Source organism: Schistocerca serialis, chromosome 1, assembly GCF_023864345.2.
Source record: "Schistocerca serialis cubense isolate TAMUIC-IGC-003099 chromosome 1, iqSchSeri2.2, whole genome shotgun sequence".
In the NCBI taxonomy this organism is placed as follows: domain Eukaryota; kingdom Metazoa; phylum Arthropoda; class Insecta; order Orthoptera; family Acrididae; genus Schistocerca; species Schistocerca serialis.
The window spans coordinates 553670422-553683537 of NC_064638.1; the positions used below are offsets into that span (position 1 = coordinate 553670422).

The 13116-nt window shown below is 37.2% G+C and overlaps 1 protein-coding gene across 1 annotated transcript in view; it reads left to right on the plus strand.

Annotated features, from left to right (window-relative positions):
- LOC126475337 (uncharacterized) overlaps positions 1-13116 on the plus strand; it is an 802694-nt gene that overhangs the window by 789437 nt on the left and 141 nt on the right. The window contains exons 11-13 of the mRNA XM_050103141.1: positions 2275-2394; positions 11931-12078; positions 12184-13110. Coding sequence (XP_049959098.1) covers positions 2275-2394; positions 11931-12078; positions 12184-12289 — 374 coding nt within the window. The 3' untranslated portion in view covers positions 12290-13110. The remainder of the gene's footprint in view (positions 1-2274; positions 2395-11930; positions 12079-12183; positions 13111-13116) is intronic.

Sequence of the window (13116 nt, forward strand, 5' to 3'; positions counted from 1 at the left end):
GTGACTATAAAGTGGTGCTTTAATTTGATAGACAGGGAAATGTTTGTAAGAGTTAATTCCAATCAAATAATTTGGGAATAACTTAAGATGAATTCTGTTACTATAATCAGTTAATAAGTGGAGACATCTAGAACAGTTTGCTGTCTTCATATCCTGATTATGTCATGCATTCTGTATCTTTCAGACAGAATGCCATGCTTGCCGTACTGTTGCCTAAACCCAGAGATCAGTACAAGGAAACTTTTCATGGAAGCTGTCCACCTCAAAAAACGATTTTTTATAGCCCTTTGTACTTTCTGCCTGGAGGCAGTGTATATCCCAAATGTGTATGAATTTCAGAAGATAATATTTCAGAAATTGCTTCAACAAAGTTGTCAGGCAACAACTGGAAGCAGTCATTTCCTATCCTAAAATGGTCTCAGCTTAAAAGATGCAAACATGTTTCCTTTCTTATTCTGTCTTTTGCATATTGCTCTTTTCACCAGAGTTGATAATGTGCTTCTTATAAGATCTGGTGTGTGTGCCTGAAGGATTCAAATGTGCAGCTTCATTTACTTGCTCACTTTTACTGAAAATAAAATTCTAAGAGACAGCAAATAAATGCTTAACATGGAATTGACAAAAGCAAAATAATTATAAAATCAGGTATCCCCTTGCAGGTCATAAATGTATATCAAATAAGAACATATGAAATACTGGTTTCTTTTTACTACACCCTATTTTGCTAATATACTTTCCATTTCTTTCCTCTAATGTTGCTGTTTGCTGAATCAGGACTTCAACCTGGAGCCTTAGCCTTTCATGGGGAAATGCTCTACTGACTGAGCTATCTAAGCATCACTCACATTGTCTCTCAGCTTTACTTCCACAATTACCTCATCTCCTACATTCCAGATTCAAGTCCCAGTCTAGCACACAGTTTTAATCTGACAGGAAGTTATTATTATTACTGAGGATGTATGAAAGATATGACAACAGTTCACTAAATTCAAGTCCAGTGATGTGACTCTCCAAAATGGTTTTCATGGAGGGGAGGGAGACACTTAACTATTAACTTCACCAGTTGCTCTGAGAGAATATGAGTTAGTCATAATCAGTTACACATATCATACACTGTATCAGTTCAGGTAGACAGTTTTCTCTGTAACACAGAGATTATAAGTATTTGTTACAGAAAAGTATTTAAGGAGTAAATAATGACTTCTAGTAGCAAATGAAAAATGCTATAAATTGATATGCTGTCAAAGATGGAACTTGACGTAGTCATCTTGATGAATAGCTTTCATAATGCAGTATGAATTCCATGTGCAATTTGCAATGGTTTTTATTTTTCACAGAGTATACCCTCTGTCGTCCAGACTGGACATGATTGCAGCACTCCAAAATTACATGTTTATATATGTAAAAAAATAAAGATCAGAAAAACAACTCCTTCACTTACAATACTGATGCTTTCTTGTGTGCACACCATAAAATGTAATTTGCTTCTTACATTATTTCTATTATGTCAGAGTTAGATGAAGTAGTAGAAATGTGGTTCAGAGACACTGGAGAGAAAAGTCTTCAGTCAAAAAATTGTTCATTGTTGAAGACTGGACTTTACAAAAAGAAAATCATTTACTGCAAGGTGCCTATGATTTTATAATGCTAAAGAAGTGCGCAGGGTAGCTGCGCATTCTGAGGCGTCTTGTCATGGTCCATGTGGCTCCCTCCATCAGAGGTTCTAGTCCTCCCTCGAGCATGAGTGTGTGTTGTCCTTAGCGTAAGTTAGTTTAAGTTAGATTAAGTAGTGTTTAAGATTAGGGACCGATAACCTCAGCAGTTTGGTCCCATAAAATCTTACCACAGACAGATAAAATATAATGCTGAAGTTTGGGAAAAATGGTGTAAGAAGCAAATTAAACGAGAAGTGGATCCACAGACAAGAATGCATATTATGTCACTATCACACCGTTGAGTACTAATACATAAGAAGTACAAAATATGACACCATTGGTCCAAAATACCTGTATAGTCATGTTCATAACTGTAAATTTTGGATAGCTTTAAATCAGACACTAAACACTCAGCAGATCCTGTGTCAAATTTGCAGCATCATAAAATTGAGAAATATTTGTTTTGATTAGGTTTACACTTGTTAATAACAGACAGGTAATAAAATATAAACACTCACCGATAAAAATCGCATAATATACTCTATAAAATTATTGAAATATGCTTCTCTTTTAATGTGACAAAAGTGAGCAAAGAGTAATGATTGTTTTCTTCTTTCAGAATGCAATCTAGAGTCGAACTTTCATTGTGGGAATAGTACATCCTGCCTTCCAACAAGGAAGAAGTGTGATGGTGTAATAGACTGCTGGGATGGCTCTGATGAGCTCAATTGCACAATAGGTAAAACAGTTACCTCAGATATCCCTGTAATAGAGTGAACAGTATCATAAATATAGGCATACAGACTTTGTAAACTGACGTTCTACTTCTAGAAAAACTGTGTAGTGATCCACATATTAAAGACGACAGTTTTAATTTTAAAGATTGCCTAGAAGTAGTTGAATCTCTCTTTATGATGAATGTCATCATGTGTGTCTGTAATCACAGTAAAATAGACTTCTTATGTAGCATATCATATTTAGATTGTAAGAGTTCCTTCATCACATAACCAATTTTGTATTTATACTAGTGTAATGTTCATATCTCATTGTATCAGAAGACTAAATAAAACAATTCAGTAATCATAGTAAATGAGCTCTGATGTCATATTCCTGTCATATCCATGTGTAGAAAAAAATAAATCCATGGTAGAAAAATTAAATATAATGAAGCACTTAGAAGATACAGAGCACTAACTAATTTATTCCTGTGAGTCATTATTAGAATTTTTATCCTCATCTTAAATATGAGTTCCATAATATTTGCCTTTGTTGTTAACTTTTCAACTGCATTAGTTAGTATAATAATGTGTAATTTGTAGGCTGCAAGCCAGATTTGTTTCTCTAGTCATTTTTCCTGAAACTGTAAAGCCAAAACTGAAACACATTATGTTGTCTGTTTCCTGGGAAAAAAAAGTTGCACATTAACCTCAATTTTTATCTTACAATTTAGTTATTGCACCTGTTCTCTATTCTCCATGTCATAATTCTAAGACCAGTAAATTATTCCACAGCTAACCTCATTTCAGTCAGTTTATGTTCAAATTATTGTGATTGTCATACAGAAAAAATTCACGTCTTTTGAGGATCATTTTGCCATGCCTCAATGGAATGACTATATATACACCTGTTTGTCATATTTGATACTCCTTTTTCAATTGAATTGCATTCAGCTGTGAAATTTACTTTTACCCTCATTACAATGTATGGTTCTTAATACTGATGCTTAATGTTTCTTCAGTATTCCGTTGACTGTTTTGTAAACTTCAAACCAGTATATGAATAAAACCTGAATTCTGTTCCCACTATGTCAAATTATACTTTTTATAAAACTCTGCCCTCTCTCTGACTGTGAAGTGTAGCCAAAAATATTGAAGTTTTTTTTTTTTTAAAAAAGTCGAGTAGTAACTGTAAATAATGAACTTGACTGACAAGAGTGCATAAAAATTATTTTCCACTTTCCACAACATAACCTTCTCTTCCTTTTTAATGAGAATCAGAGTTGATATATTTCTCAGATGTAGCCTAGTACAGAAAAACCATTCTCACTTTCCAGTATGGCATCGACAAGATACACAGCAACATAAATAACATGCATTCAAATGTTAATCAATCGCATATAACTAACTGTACAATGATGTAAATTAGTACCCTGTGGTGTAAAATATTTCAGTTCTTTCGACCTTAACTATCTTAGCATAAAATTTACAACACAAGTTTAGATTGATTCAGTTTTATTCAGATTTAATGGCACATCAGTATGGTTAGACGAAACTGTATGGTCTGTCATCTTCCAAAATATGTTATTGGTGACATTGACTTTTGATAATTTTCCAGGTTAAAGATATATTTTTAAGGAAGTATCTGATGCATTATCCCAAGTACTCTTCAGTAGCATTTACAAGAAAAACACTTCATATATAAAGTAATTAATTTCTTTGCCTCCTGTCCTCAACGAATAACACTTTTAACATATTACTGAGAAAAATATACTTAACAAAATGCATAATTTTTCTAATATTGTTGACCTGTTAATCCTCAGGTATTCCATTATTGTATTACTGGTTTTTTCATTACGTCTGTGTGCATCTCATATGGCAAAACGGAAACTGCATTTATTTAGTTACATCAAACATAACCTCATAATCATTAATATAAAATTCTTAGCTACCTTTTCCTAGCCATAATAGAGTTGGCAATAAAATAACAAAAATGAAATGCCTAATTAAAAAAGTTCATGTCCTCTGTTACTTCATATTGTTTGAGTGCATCCAGTTAAAAAGTACTCTTACAAAACAACATCCATTACAAACTGTAACAACATAAATACTAATTACATTTTACCCACAATGCATTCGCCATAGGCAAGTCAGAGATAAATGTGGACCAATCACAAGAGAACTGTCATGCATGGACTTAATAAGACTCTTGTTTGCCTTAAATGATAGCATACACCATCAGCAACATTAACTTTATCAGTTTATGATGGGCTACTAATAGTATGCTTATCAAGTTTAATGTGAAGGCAGATCCAAAAGATTTATGTGCAATTCAGCAATATCTGCCATTTAGGAATATAAACTGATGGTTTTAAAAGACTTCAAAATTAGGATCTTTGTGTAAGGCAAAAATCCTGAGCATTTTGATGACTGTGGAGAAAACATACAAGACAGTTTTGCACTAGATACACTTAGAGCGAATCATAAAAAAAAGGCATGCCAAATCTAGTAGCAAGGAAAATGTTGTGCTGGTTCTTGTATGTTAAAGCTCTTACAGATATAACCATCAGCAGAGTCGGGCACTGGAGAAATGTGAATATACTGAAATAATGGAAGGCTGCTTTATATAAGTATCAGTATTTTCCAGTAAGGCTACAGGTGGCTAGGTGACTGCAGTATTCCTACCTGAGGAACTGATTAACCACTTCTATGATAAAAGACGTACATGAACCCCAACAAGCAGTGAAGAAATGCAGAGCACACTGATGTTTGATCAACTCCTTCATATGAGAAATGAGTAACAGAAATGACTTTTTCCTACAACTGTACAGAGTTACATTCCCATTTTCAATGAAATGCCTGAAGGCTTGTGAAACATGTTAAGTCTTAGTAAATGATGAAACACACTATGGGCATGGCTGTAAGCCTCTTGGCTAGCCTCTATATTTATCAGATCTTACACTATATGATATATTTCTTTTGGAATTTGTCAGTCTGCATTTGTGTATCTGTATCATACTGTAAGACACAAATACCAGCATGGCGACAATGAACAAAGTTTATTCTTCTTCCAACAACGGATGAGAATGTAGACACAAAAGCATAAACAAACCAGGTACTGATAAAAGTAGTTGCTGACAATAAGTATGAACACAATATGAGGGCGAATGCCTGCTTTATTGCACTTATAAAGAGAAGGGCTCTGGTAGATGGTGCATCACATGCCATGCCATGTGTGTGTGTCAAGTGACTCACCGCAGGCAACCTCCAATGGCTGACACACGCACATGCCAGTGACAAAATATTCAAAGTGTAGCATGATGGTGGCCTGCTACTGTAATGCTCATCAAAGTGTTACACACAGGGTTATAGCACCCACCCCTATTGGAGAAAGGACATTCTGCCGATGCGGGCATTGGGGTGACTGTTGAAACATCCATGGCCTTGGTGGAAGATGCCACAGATGATGTCAGTGGTGGAAGAAGATTGTGGGCCAGAACCAGTGAGTAGGGGCATAAGTTGTGTGGCCTTGGTCACGGGCTGCAGTACCAATGGAAGGACTGGTGACAAGGCACTGGTAGCATCTTGATGCCATCTCCCTCAACAAAGTGGGACTGCGCTGATGGTGAAGGTGCCAGCCACTCAGGTGAGGGCACAGGGGACACCAGTGTTGAAGGATCCAAAGGCACTGGCATGACCAGTGGCAGGATTGTTGGTGGCAGCAAAACATCACTGGAAGGCCAGGCAGCAGCTCCCGGGTAGACTGGACTCTATAAGGCAGGCAAGAGATGGTAACATCCACAATGAGGGCAAATCCATCTCTGGAGAAGGGACATCCCGCAAGGCCAGGACAGGTGCTGAGGAGGCTGCAGTGGTCCCATGGCCCTCACTGAGGCATTGGGACCCAGCTGGCTGCGGTGGCATGCTACCAGCCCATCACTAGTGTGCACCATACATTGGTTGCAGCCTCAGCAGCTGTGGATCATAGCTGGAATCCACTTTGGTTGGTAGCTAAACCCATGAGCCCAGACTGTGGAAGCTGGAGTGAACTGCAATGAGGCCATGCCAACTAGTGTTGGTGGAGTGGCTGGAGGGTGCATGGCTGCTGAACATAGAGGATCTGGGTTGGACTCAGAGGCCCCACTGCTATAAACTGTAGGACCTAAAGAAATGTGTCAAGGTGTCATCCATAGATGTGTTGGTGACATAGTACTTCATTTGAACCTTGAATGTGTGGATAAGATCATTAGTTTGGGGGTGAAAAGTAGGAGCAGTCACATAAGTAATCGTTCGATGACACACAAATCGTGGAAGACATGAGACATAAACTATGGACCACCATTAGCCATCAGAAGGAAACATTTTGTAAAGTTCCTGAATCATAGTTGCTGATGCTGAATGAGAACAGATGATGTATAGAAATATAGAGAAAGCACTGATAACCAACAACCTGTAAGAATGTAGGAGGGGGCCTAGGAAATCAGCTTGGATGCATTCCCATAGATGCAGCAGTGCAGGTCATAGAGAGAGTGTCTCCCATGACACTGCCTGTTGGGTAACACACTAAGAGCAGACCACCACAAGATATACAAGGTCATCACTGATGCTGGGCCAAATTGGTACATGAGACCCCTCAATGTCCCTGATGTAGAAGCTAAGCCCAGTCCACCATAGAGTGGCTCGGATCACAATCCTAGGCAACAGCCCATCCATAGCTAAAAGAATACCATTGTCAAATACCAAAAGGTGCTGGGGCAAAATAGGTACACAAAGGATCAGAAGTCCTTCCAGGAGACCTAGCAGACCAACCACACTGAATGAGGTGAGCGACTTGTCACAAAGGCAGTTAGGCAGTGACAGCAGCTGCAATATTGGAGCCCATAAAAGGAAACCCTTCCACAGTAGGTTGCACCTCAACATCCGAGTGAAAATGAAGTAGTTCATCCTGATCAAAAGTAAGATCCAGTCCCATTGGATGCCAGGACAGTGCATCAGTATTGGCATGATGTGTGGGAGGTCAAAAATGTATTTCATAGTTGTAATGAGACAGAAATGAGGCTCAGCACTGGAGGTGATGTGCTGCCTTGTTGGGCATCAAAGCAGAAGGATTAAACAATGAAACCAACGACTTGTGGTCAATAATGAAGTGGAAATTAGACCTGTACATGAAACTTGCTGAAGGTGTAGATAATAGCAAGCATTTGTTTTCCAACTTGGCTTTAGCACTGCTGAGCAGAGTTGAATGTCTTTGTCTCACAAGCCATTGAACATGTAGAACCATCCTCACATTGATGTATGTGAATGGCCAGGAGTTCATACTGAGAGGTATCTGTAGCCAAAAGCAGGCATTGGCTAGGATGTTTACTAGCCAAATGAGGAGCATAATGGGTTTTAGATTTCAAAAGTGTGGATGCAGATGCAGCCAAGTGTCTGCTGAAAAGGATTGTTCTTGCAGAGCAACTTGTGGAGGGGATGGAACAACATAAATTCACCTGGAATAAATTTGTAATCATAATAGATTTATGCTTGGAGTTCTTTGACATTAGCAGGGTGACTGTGGCAACATGAAGACATAATGGTTTAACACCATTCTGAGAAATCTCAAACCCCAAATACACAATGGATGGTTGAAAAAGTGTAACTTGGTCAAGTTGCACTTCAACCCTGCTGTACGTATGATTGTGTGTGAACAAGGTGCAGAAGTTACGTAAGTGCTCTTCTGTGGATGCACCCATCATGACAAATTGAAGTGTCACTGGTGTGCTACCAATACTGAGTAGGAGTTCTAATATTGACACAACCTGAAGAGCATGTTAATCATGTGGAGCCATTTAGAATCCTCATCAGATGGAACCTGTAAATAGGCATCAGATAGATCAGGTTTGGAGAAAAAATTGACCTCTGCCGAATTTAGACAATTACTCATCCAGACGGAGCAAAGGATAGGTGTCAATGATAGATTGAGCATTGACTAAAATTTTAATGTTGCCACACAGGTGAAACTGACAATTAAAGTTTTTAACAATCATGAGGAGCATAGACCACTCACCCAATGTAATAGGCTATATGACCCCATGATGTCAGTGTGTCCAATTTTGATTTCACTTGATCATGCAAAGCCAATGGAACAGGGTGCACATGGAAAAAGTGCAGCTGCACCTTACATTTCAGGGTAATGTGGGCTGCACAATTAGTGGCACAACCTAGCCCATCCAAGAAAAAGAGACAAGAACTCGGAACACAAGGAATCTAACGGCTGGTAAGGAACGTGGTCGGAAACGAGGTGCATCATATGTGAAATGCAGAAACCAGAAGTGCTGAAAGCATCCAGATCAAATTTGTGATGCTAGCATCATCCACTACCAAAAGTCAAGAAATGAACCACTGATTTATACATAGTGGGAGCTTTAAATTGCCCTAAATTGGAAAATGCTGCTAATTGTAACTTGCCAAAGGTCGAGTAACTGTAGACAATGCCGGAGATCCCAAATTCATTTAAGTTATTAAATCCAGTAAAGTCACAGCTGCATCCATATAAACTTGTAGTCTGAGCAATTTGTACATCAGTCACACTTTGATAAAATATTTGATTCATAAACACTGGAGACATACAGTTAACATCTGTGTCCATGTCCGCAGGAGACGACTGTCCTTTATTCCTACAGTCAATGCAACTCACCCAATGCGTAGGGTAAGCAGCCCTGTCATACTGCATGAAACGGCATGGCCAAGATGTGAACTGCTGTTGCTGTATTTGTTGTGGTTGTTTGGCAGATCAGTGTCCAGTGTGGTGCAGAGGCCAAATTTGTACAGCTACCATATTCTCTTCCACAAACTGACTGACGAGTGATGACCAGGAATGGAAGCCATCACAGCAGTGTAATACCAAGCCTCAATCAGATTACCAGCTGCGTGTGATATCTTGAAAGACTGAGCAGTATTTAACACTTCAGCGAAAGATGGATTCTCACACTGTAGTGGGCATTGATACACCAGCTTGTTGGGAACCAACTGAATGAAGATGATACAGAACACAAAAATTGCATGGGAATCATGATAAGCATCAGTAACAAACTGAAATTTGTGACCGAGTCTGTGGAATTCAACTGCCAAACCCCAATAGGACTGGTGGGTCGGTTTAAGGCAATCATAGAACTCTATACATGCTGCAGTGACAAGCATGCATTTACGGTGATAATTTGACAACAACTTACACATTTTGTCCAATGAAAGTGACAAAGGTTCTTGGAATGGGTCTAACTGGCACAACAATTGGTAGATTCTAAGCAAAACCTAAGAAAGAAACACAGCCTTACACACATTTGAGTCGGTGACACCAAAAGCAATGGAGTTGTGCTGCAGGTGCTCCTTGTAAGCTTCCCAGTCTTTGGCTGCATCATAAGTGGTACCCTAGTGGTGTGGAGGCCTAGATAGTCAATGTGGCTGACAAGTTTGTAATAGCAACCATAAAAGCCTGTTGCTTCTCGAGGAGAGATTGGAGCACTGTCTCAGTAGACAGAACAACTGAAGGAATAACCAAGTAGACTGAGTACATGAAAGTGAACAACAGTCTCATTGCCAATTGTATTGTACTGTAAGACACAAACAACAGCACAGCCAGAATGAACTAAAGTTTATTCTTCTTCCATATACTAGCGAAAAACAGTTGATAACATAAACATAGAAACAATCCAGTTACCAATACAAGCAGTTGCTAATGATAAGTGTGAACACAATATGAGAGCAACTGCTTGCACCACTGCATTTATAAAGAGAGGAGGGCTCTGGTAGATGGTATGGTGTGTGCCATTACGTGTGCACAAATCATGTGGCCCACCACAGGTGGCCTCTGGTGGCCAGCTTGTGCAGATGCCATGGTGGAGTATTTTAAGTGTAGCAGGCTGGTGGCCTGGTACTGTGGCACATATCCAAGTATTCAGTACAGTTTTATAGTAGTACTACTATTGGCAAAATCCATTTAACAATCACTCAATTGAATAATACACACAGTGCAGGCTGTTACAGTGCCAGTTTTCATTATTTTTGGATATTTCTTGAAACACCTAGTGAAAGACCAATTATGAATTTGTAACACATTTATCAGAAACTGAAACTGTCGTCGTCATTGATGGTGCATACCATAAATGGAAAAACAAATGGTAAATAGCTAAGTAACTTTTTCAACTTCACAATTAGGCATGTCTATGTACAGTGCACTTAAGAGATGATGACCTTTTAAGAACAGCCTGTATCTGATAATTGTATGTACTTTTTCTTTCACACTGCTTCAAGTAAAAAGATTTCTTCTTTTTATCCATGTATACTCTATAAACCTCTAATATGGCAATTGCAAAGATAAGGAATGATACAACATTTGCTTGAATTAATGAAAGACTAACAAACATTACTGAATGATTTCCATCATATGTCTTGATGAGTGTATTTCTGTAAGTGCAAATATCAAGAACTCTTCTAACTGGATGTGTATTTGTGTATGTTTTAAACACTAATGATAGTAATTACTTTCCAACGTATTTGATTTGTTGTGGAATACCATAGTTCTTATTATTAATTACAATTTTTTTAAGCTTAGACTCTTCTTCCTTTGTTTTTTTTCTGTCTTTTTATTGTCATATTGTGAGCTTTAAACCCTCCATACACTTTCTTCCAGCCTCATTTATTTCTCTGGCTTCAAAACCTTACAAGTTTAATGTACTCTTCTCCCATAAGATGGTTGCTTTTTATTACTTCAGACTTTGTAAATATCCTTCATAAGTGTATCTTGACGTCTCTTGTGTAGATGGATGTTGATTATGTTTCTCAGTAATAGCCAAGTATTTATTTTATTCATCTAGCCATTCATTTTAAACATGTGTCTAAAGTAGATTACTTTCTTTGTAATATTCTTAATGTTATATAACAGTTTCTGTGTCACTTACTACATACAATTTCCTTTGATAGATTCTTGTTTCTTTCATTACTCATCATAGAAGTGTTAATCTGTCACACTTAGAAGTTCTTGTTAAAACTGCTTCACTTGCAAAAAAAAAAAAAAAAAAAAAAAAAGTATTTATAAAGTAATTGCAGTGCATATGCCATAGTTTGGTTGTGAGGAGTGGGTTCTAAAGAAAAAGAAGAGATCCATTACAAATATCCTGAGAAGAATGGTGGGATATACCTTTAGAAATGTAATAAGAAATGAAACCTTAACCAGGAATTAAAGATATTTAATGTAAACGAAAATATAGAAAAATGAAAAGTAACTCATACAAGAACCATATATGAAGAAAGGAAAAGAACTGTAAAAACTCTAGAAAAAATTGGAATAAAGATACCAAAATTGTTTGATGTAGAAACAATTGTACATATATATGTGGAGTACCATCTCACAATTACACCTGAGAATGATCACCATTGTATCCTTGCCTGAGAGGGCTTGTGTAAGATGACTACTAACATCCATCTGAAATCATTGAGACATTGTACAGCTAACCAGAAAGCATTCACTAAATTCAACATCAATCAATTATATTGAAGCAGGTACTTTGTCTTCTCATAGCATGCCCGAGTCCCCAGCAGTTTACATGCACTGACGGTCAGTGCATTCCCCGGTCACAATTCTGTGATGGTTATGCAGACTGTTCTGACAAATCAGATGAGCCATTTGGTTGTGGAGGGGAATGCAAGAGCCATGAGTGGGAATGCAAGTAAGTACAAGCATCTGCTGTTGCAATAAAAATTAGTAAAGGGTGATACTCTCCAAGCACAGCTTCATTTTATTTATTCATTTATTTTTTAATTTTCATTTTCAGTAATGGACGATGCATTATGAGGGAGGAGGTCTGTGATGGAGAAGACACTTGTGGTGATCTTTCAGATGAGAAAGCTTGTCCACAGACAACTGAGGACCAATCGTGAAACTGTAACTGTGATTTTCTTTTCAAGTTATCTTTTAGCCATCAGAAATATTTTACATCTTTTAGTTGTAAATTGTGCTATGACACCAATTGTAAGATCACCCTATGCCAAAGATGTAATTTCATAAATACTTAATGTGTGTTACTCTATTTAAGGTTTGTGGTAATTCTTGAACAATAAAATGAACAGTATTACATGTGAGACTAAGTAAATACTCTGTGTAATATAAAAATGATGTACTTTATCTTGTATAGTAAGTTGTTTTTGTAATTTTTTTATATTAATGAGGTGTTGTTACATGTTAAACCCACAGGGTAAATTATCATTATTTCTCAAAGAATTCTATACTTATTCCTCAGTGTGTTCATAAATGAGATGAAACTATTTTACTTAATATAAATGTGTTATTGTAATAATTTTAAAACATAAAAATGTACATGTGTAAAGTAATATATAAATGTATTTATATGTAAATTTAATATATTTTCAGCACAGGTTTATGAAACTTCCTAAACATATCACAAATTATTTTTACATACAATTGTTTGTATATTATGTACATTAATAAACAATGTGGAAATATCATGCCATCATCAGTTACATCAAGCAATCAATAGCCAGCTTCCATTACTCTGAATGCATTTTTCATTTTCCCCTCCAGTGTAACAGTTACTACTAACACCAAATTAGAACTGTATGTCAGAATGAAATGGTTGCATTTTATTTGTTCTCTGGCAATTGTGAGTTGGTTTACACATGATCGCCTTAATTACTTTTTTGACACAGCATTGTACAGACATGGAATGTGTGTGAAACAAATTGTCTTA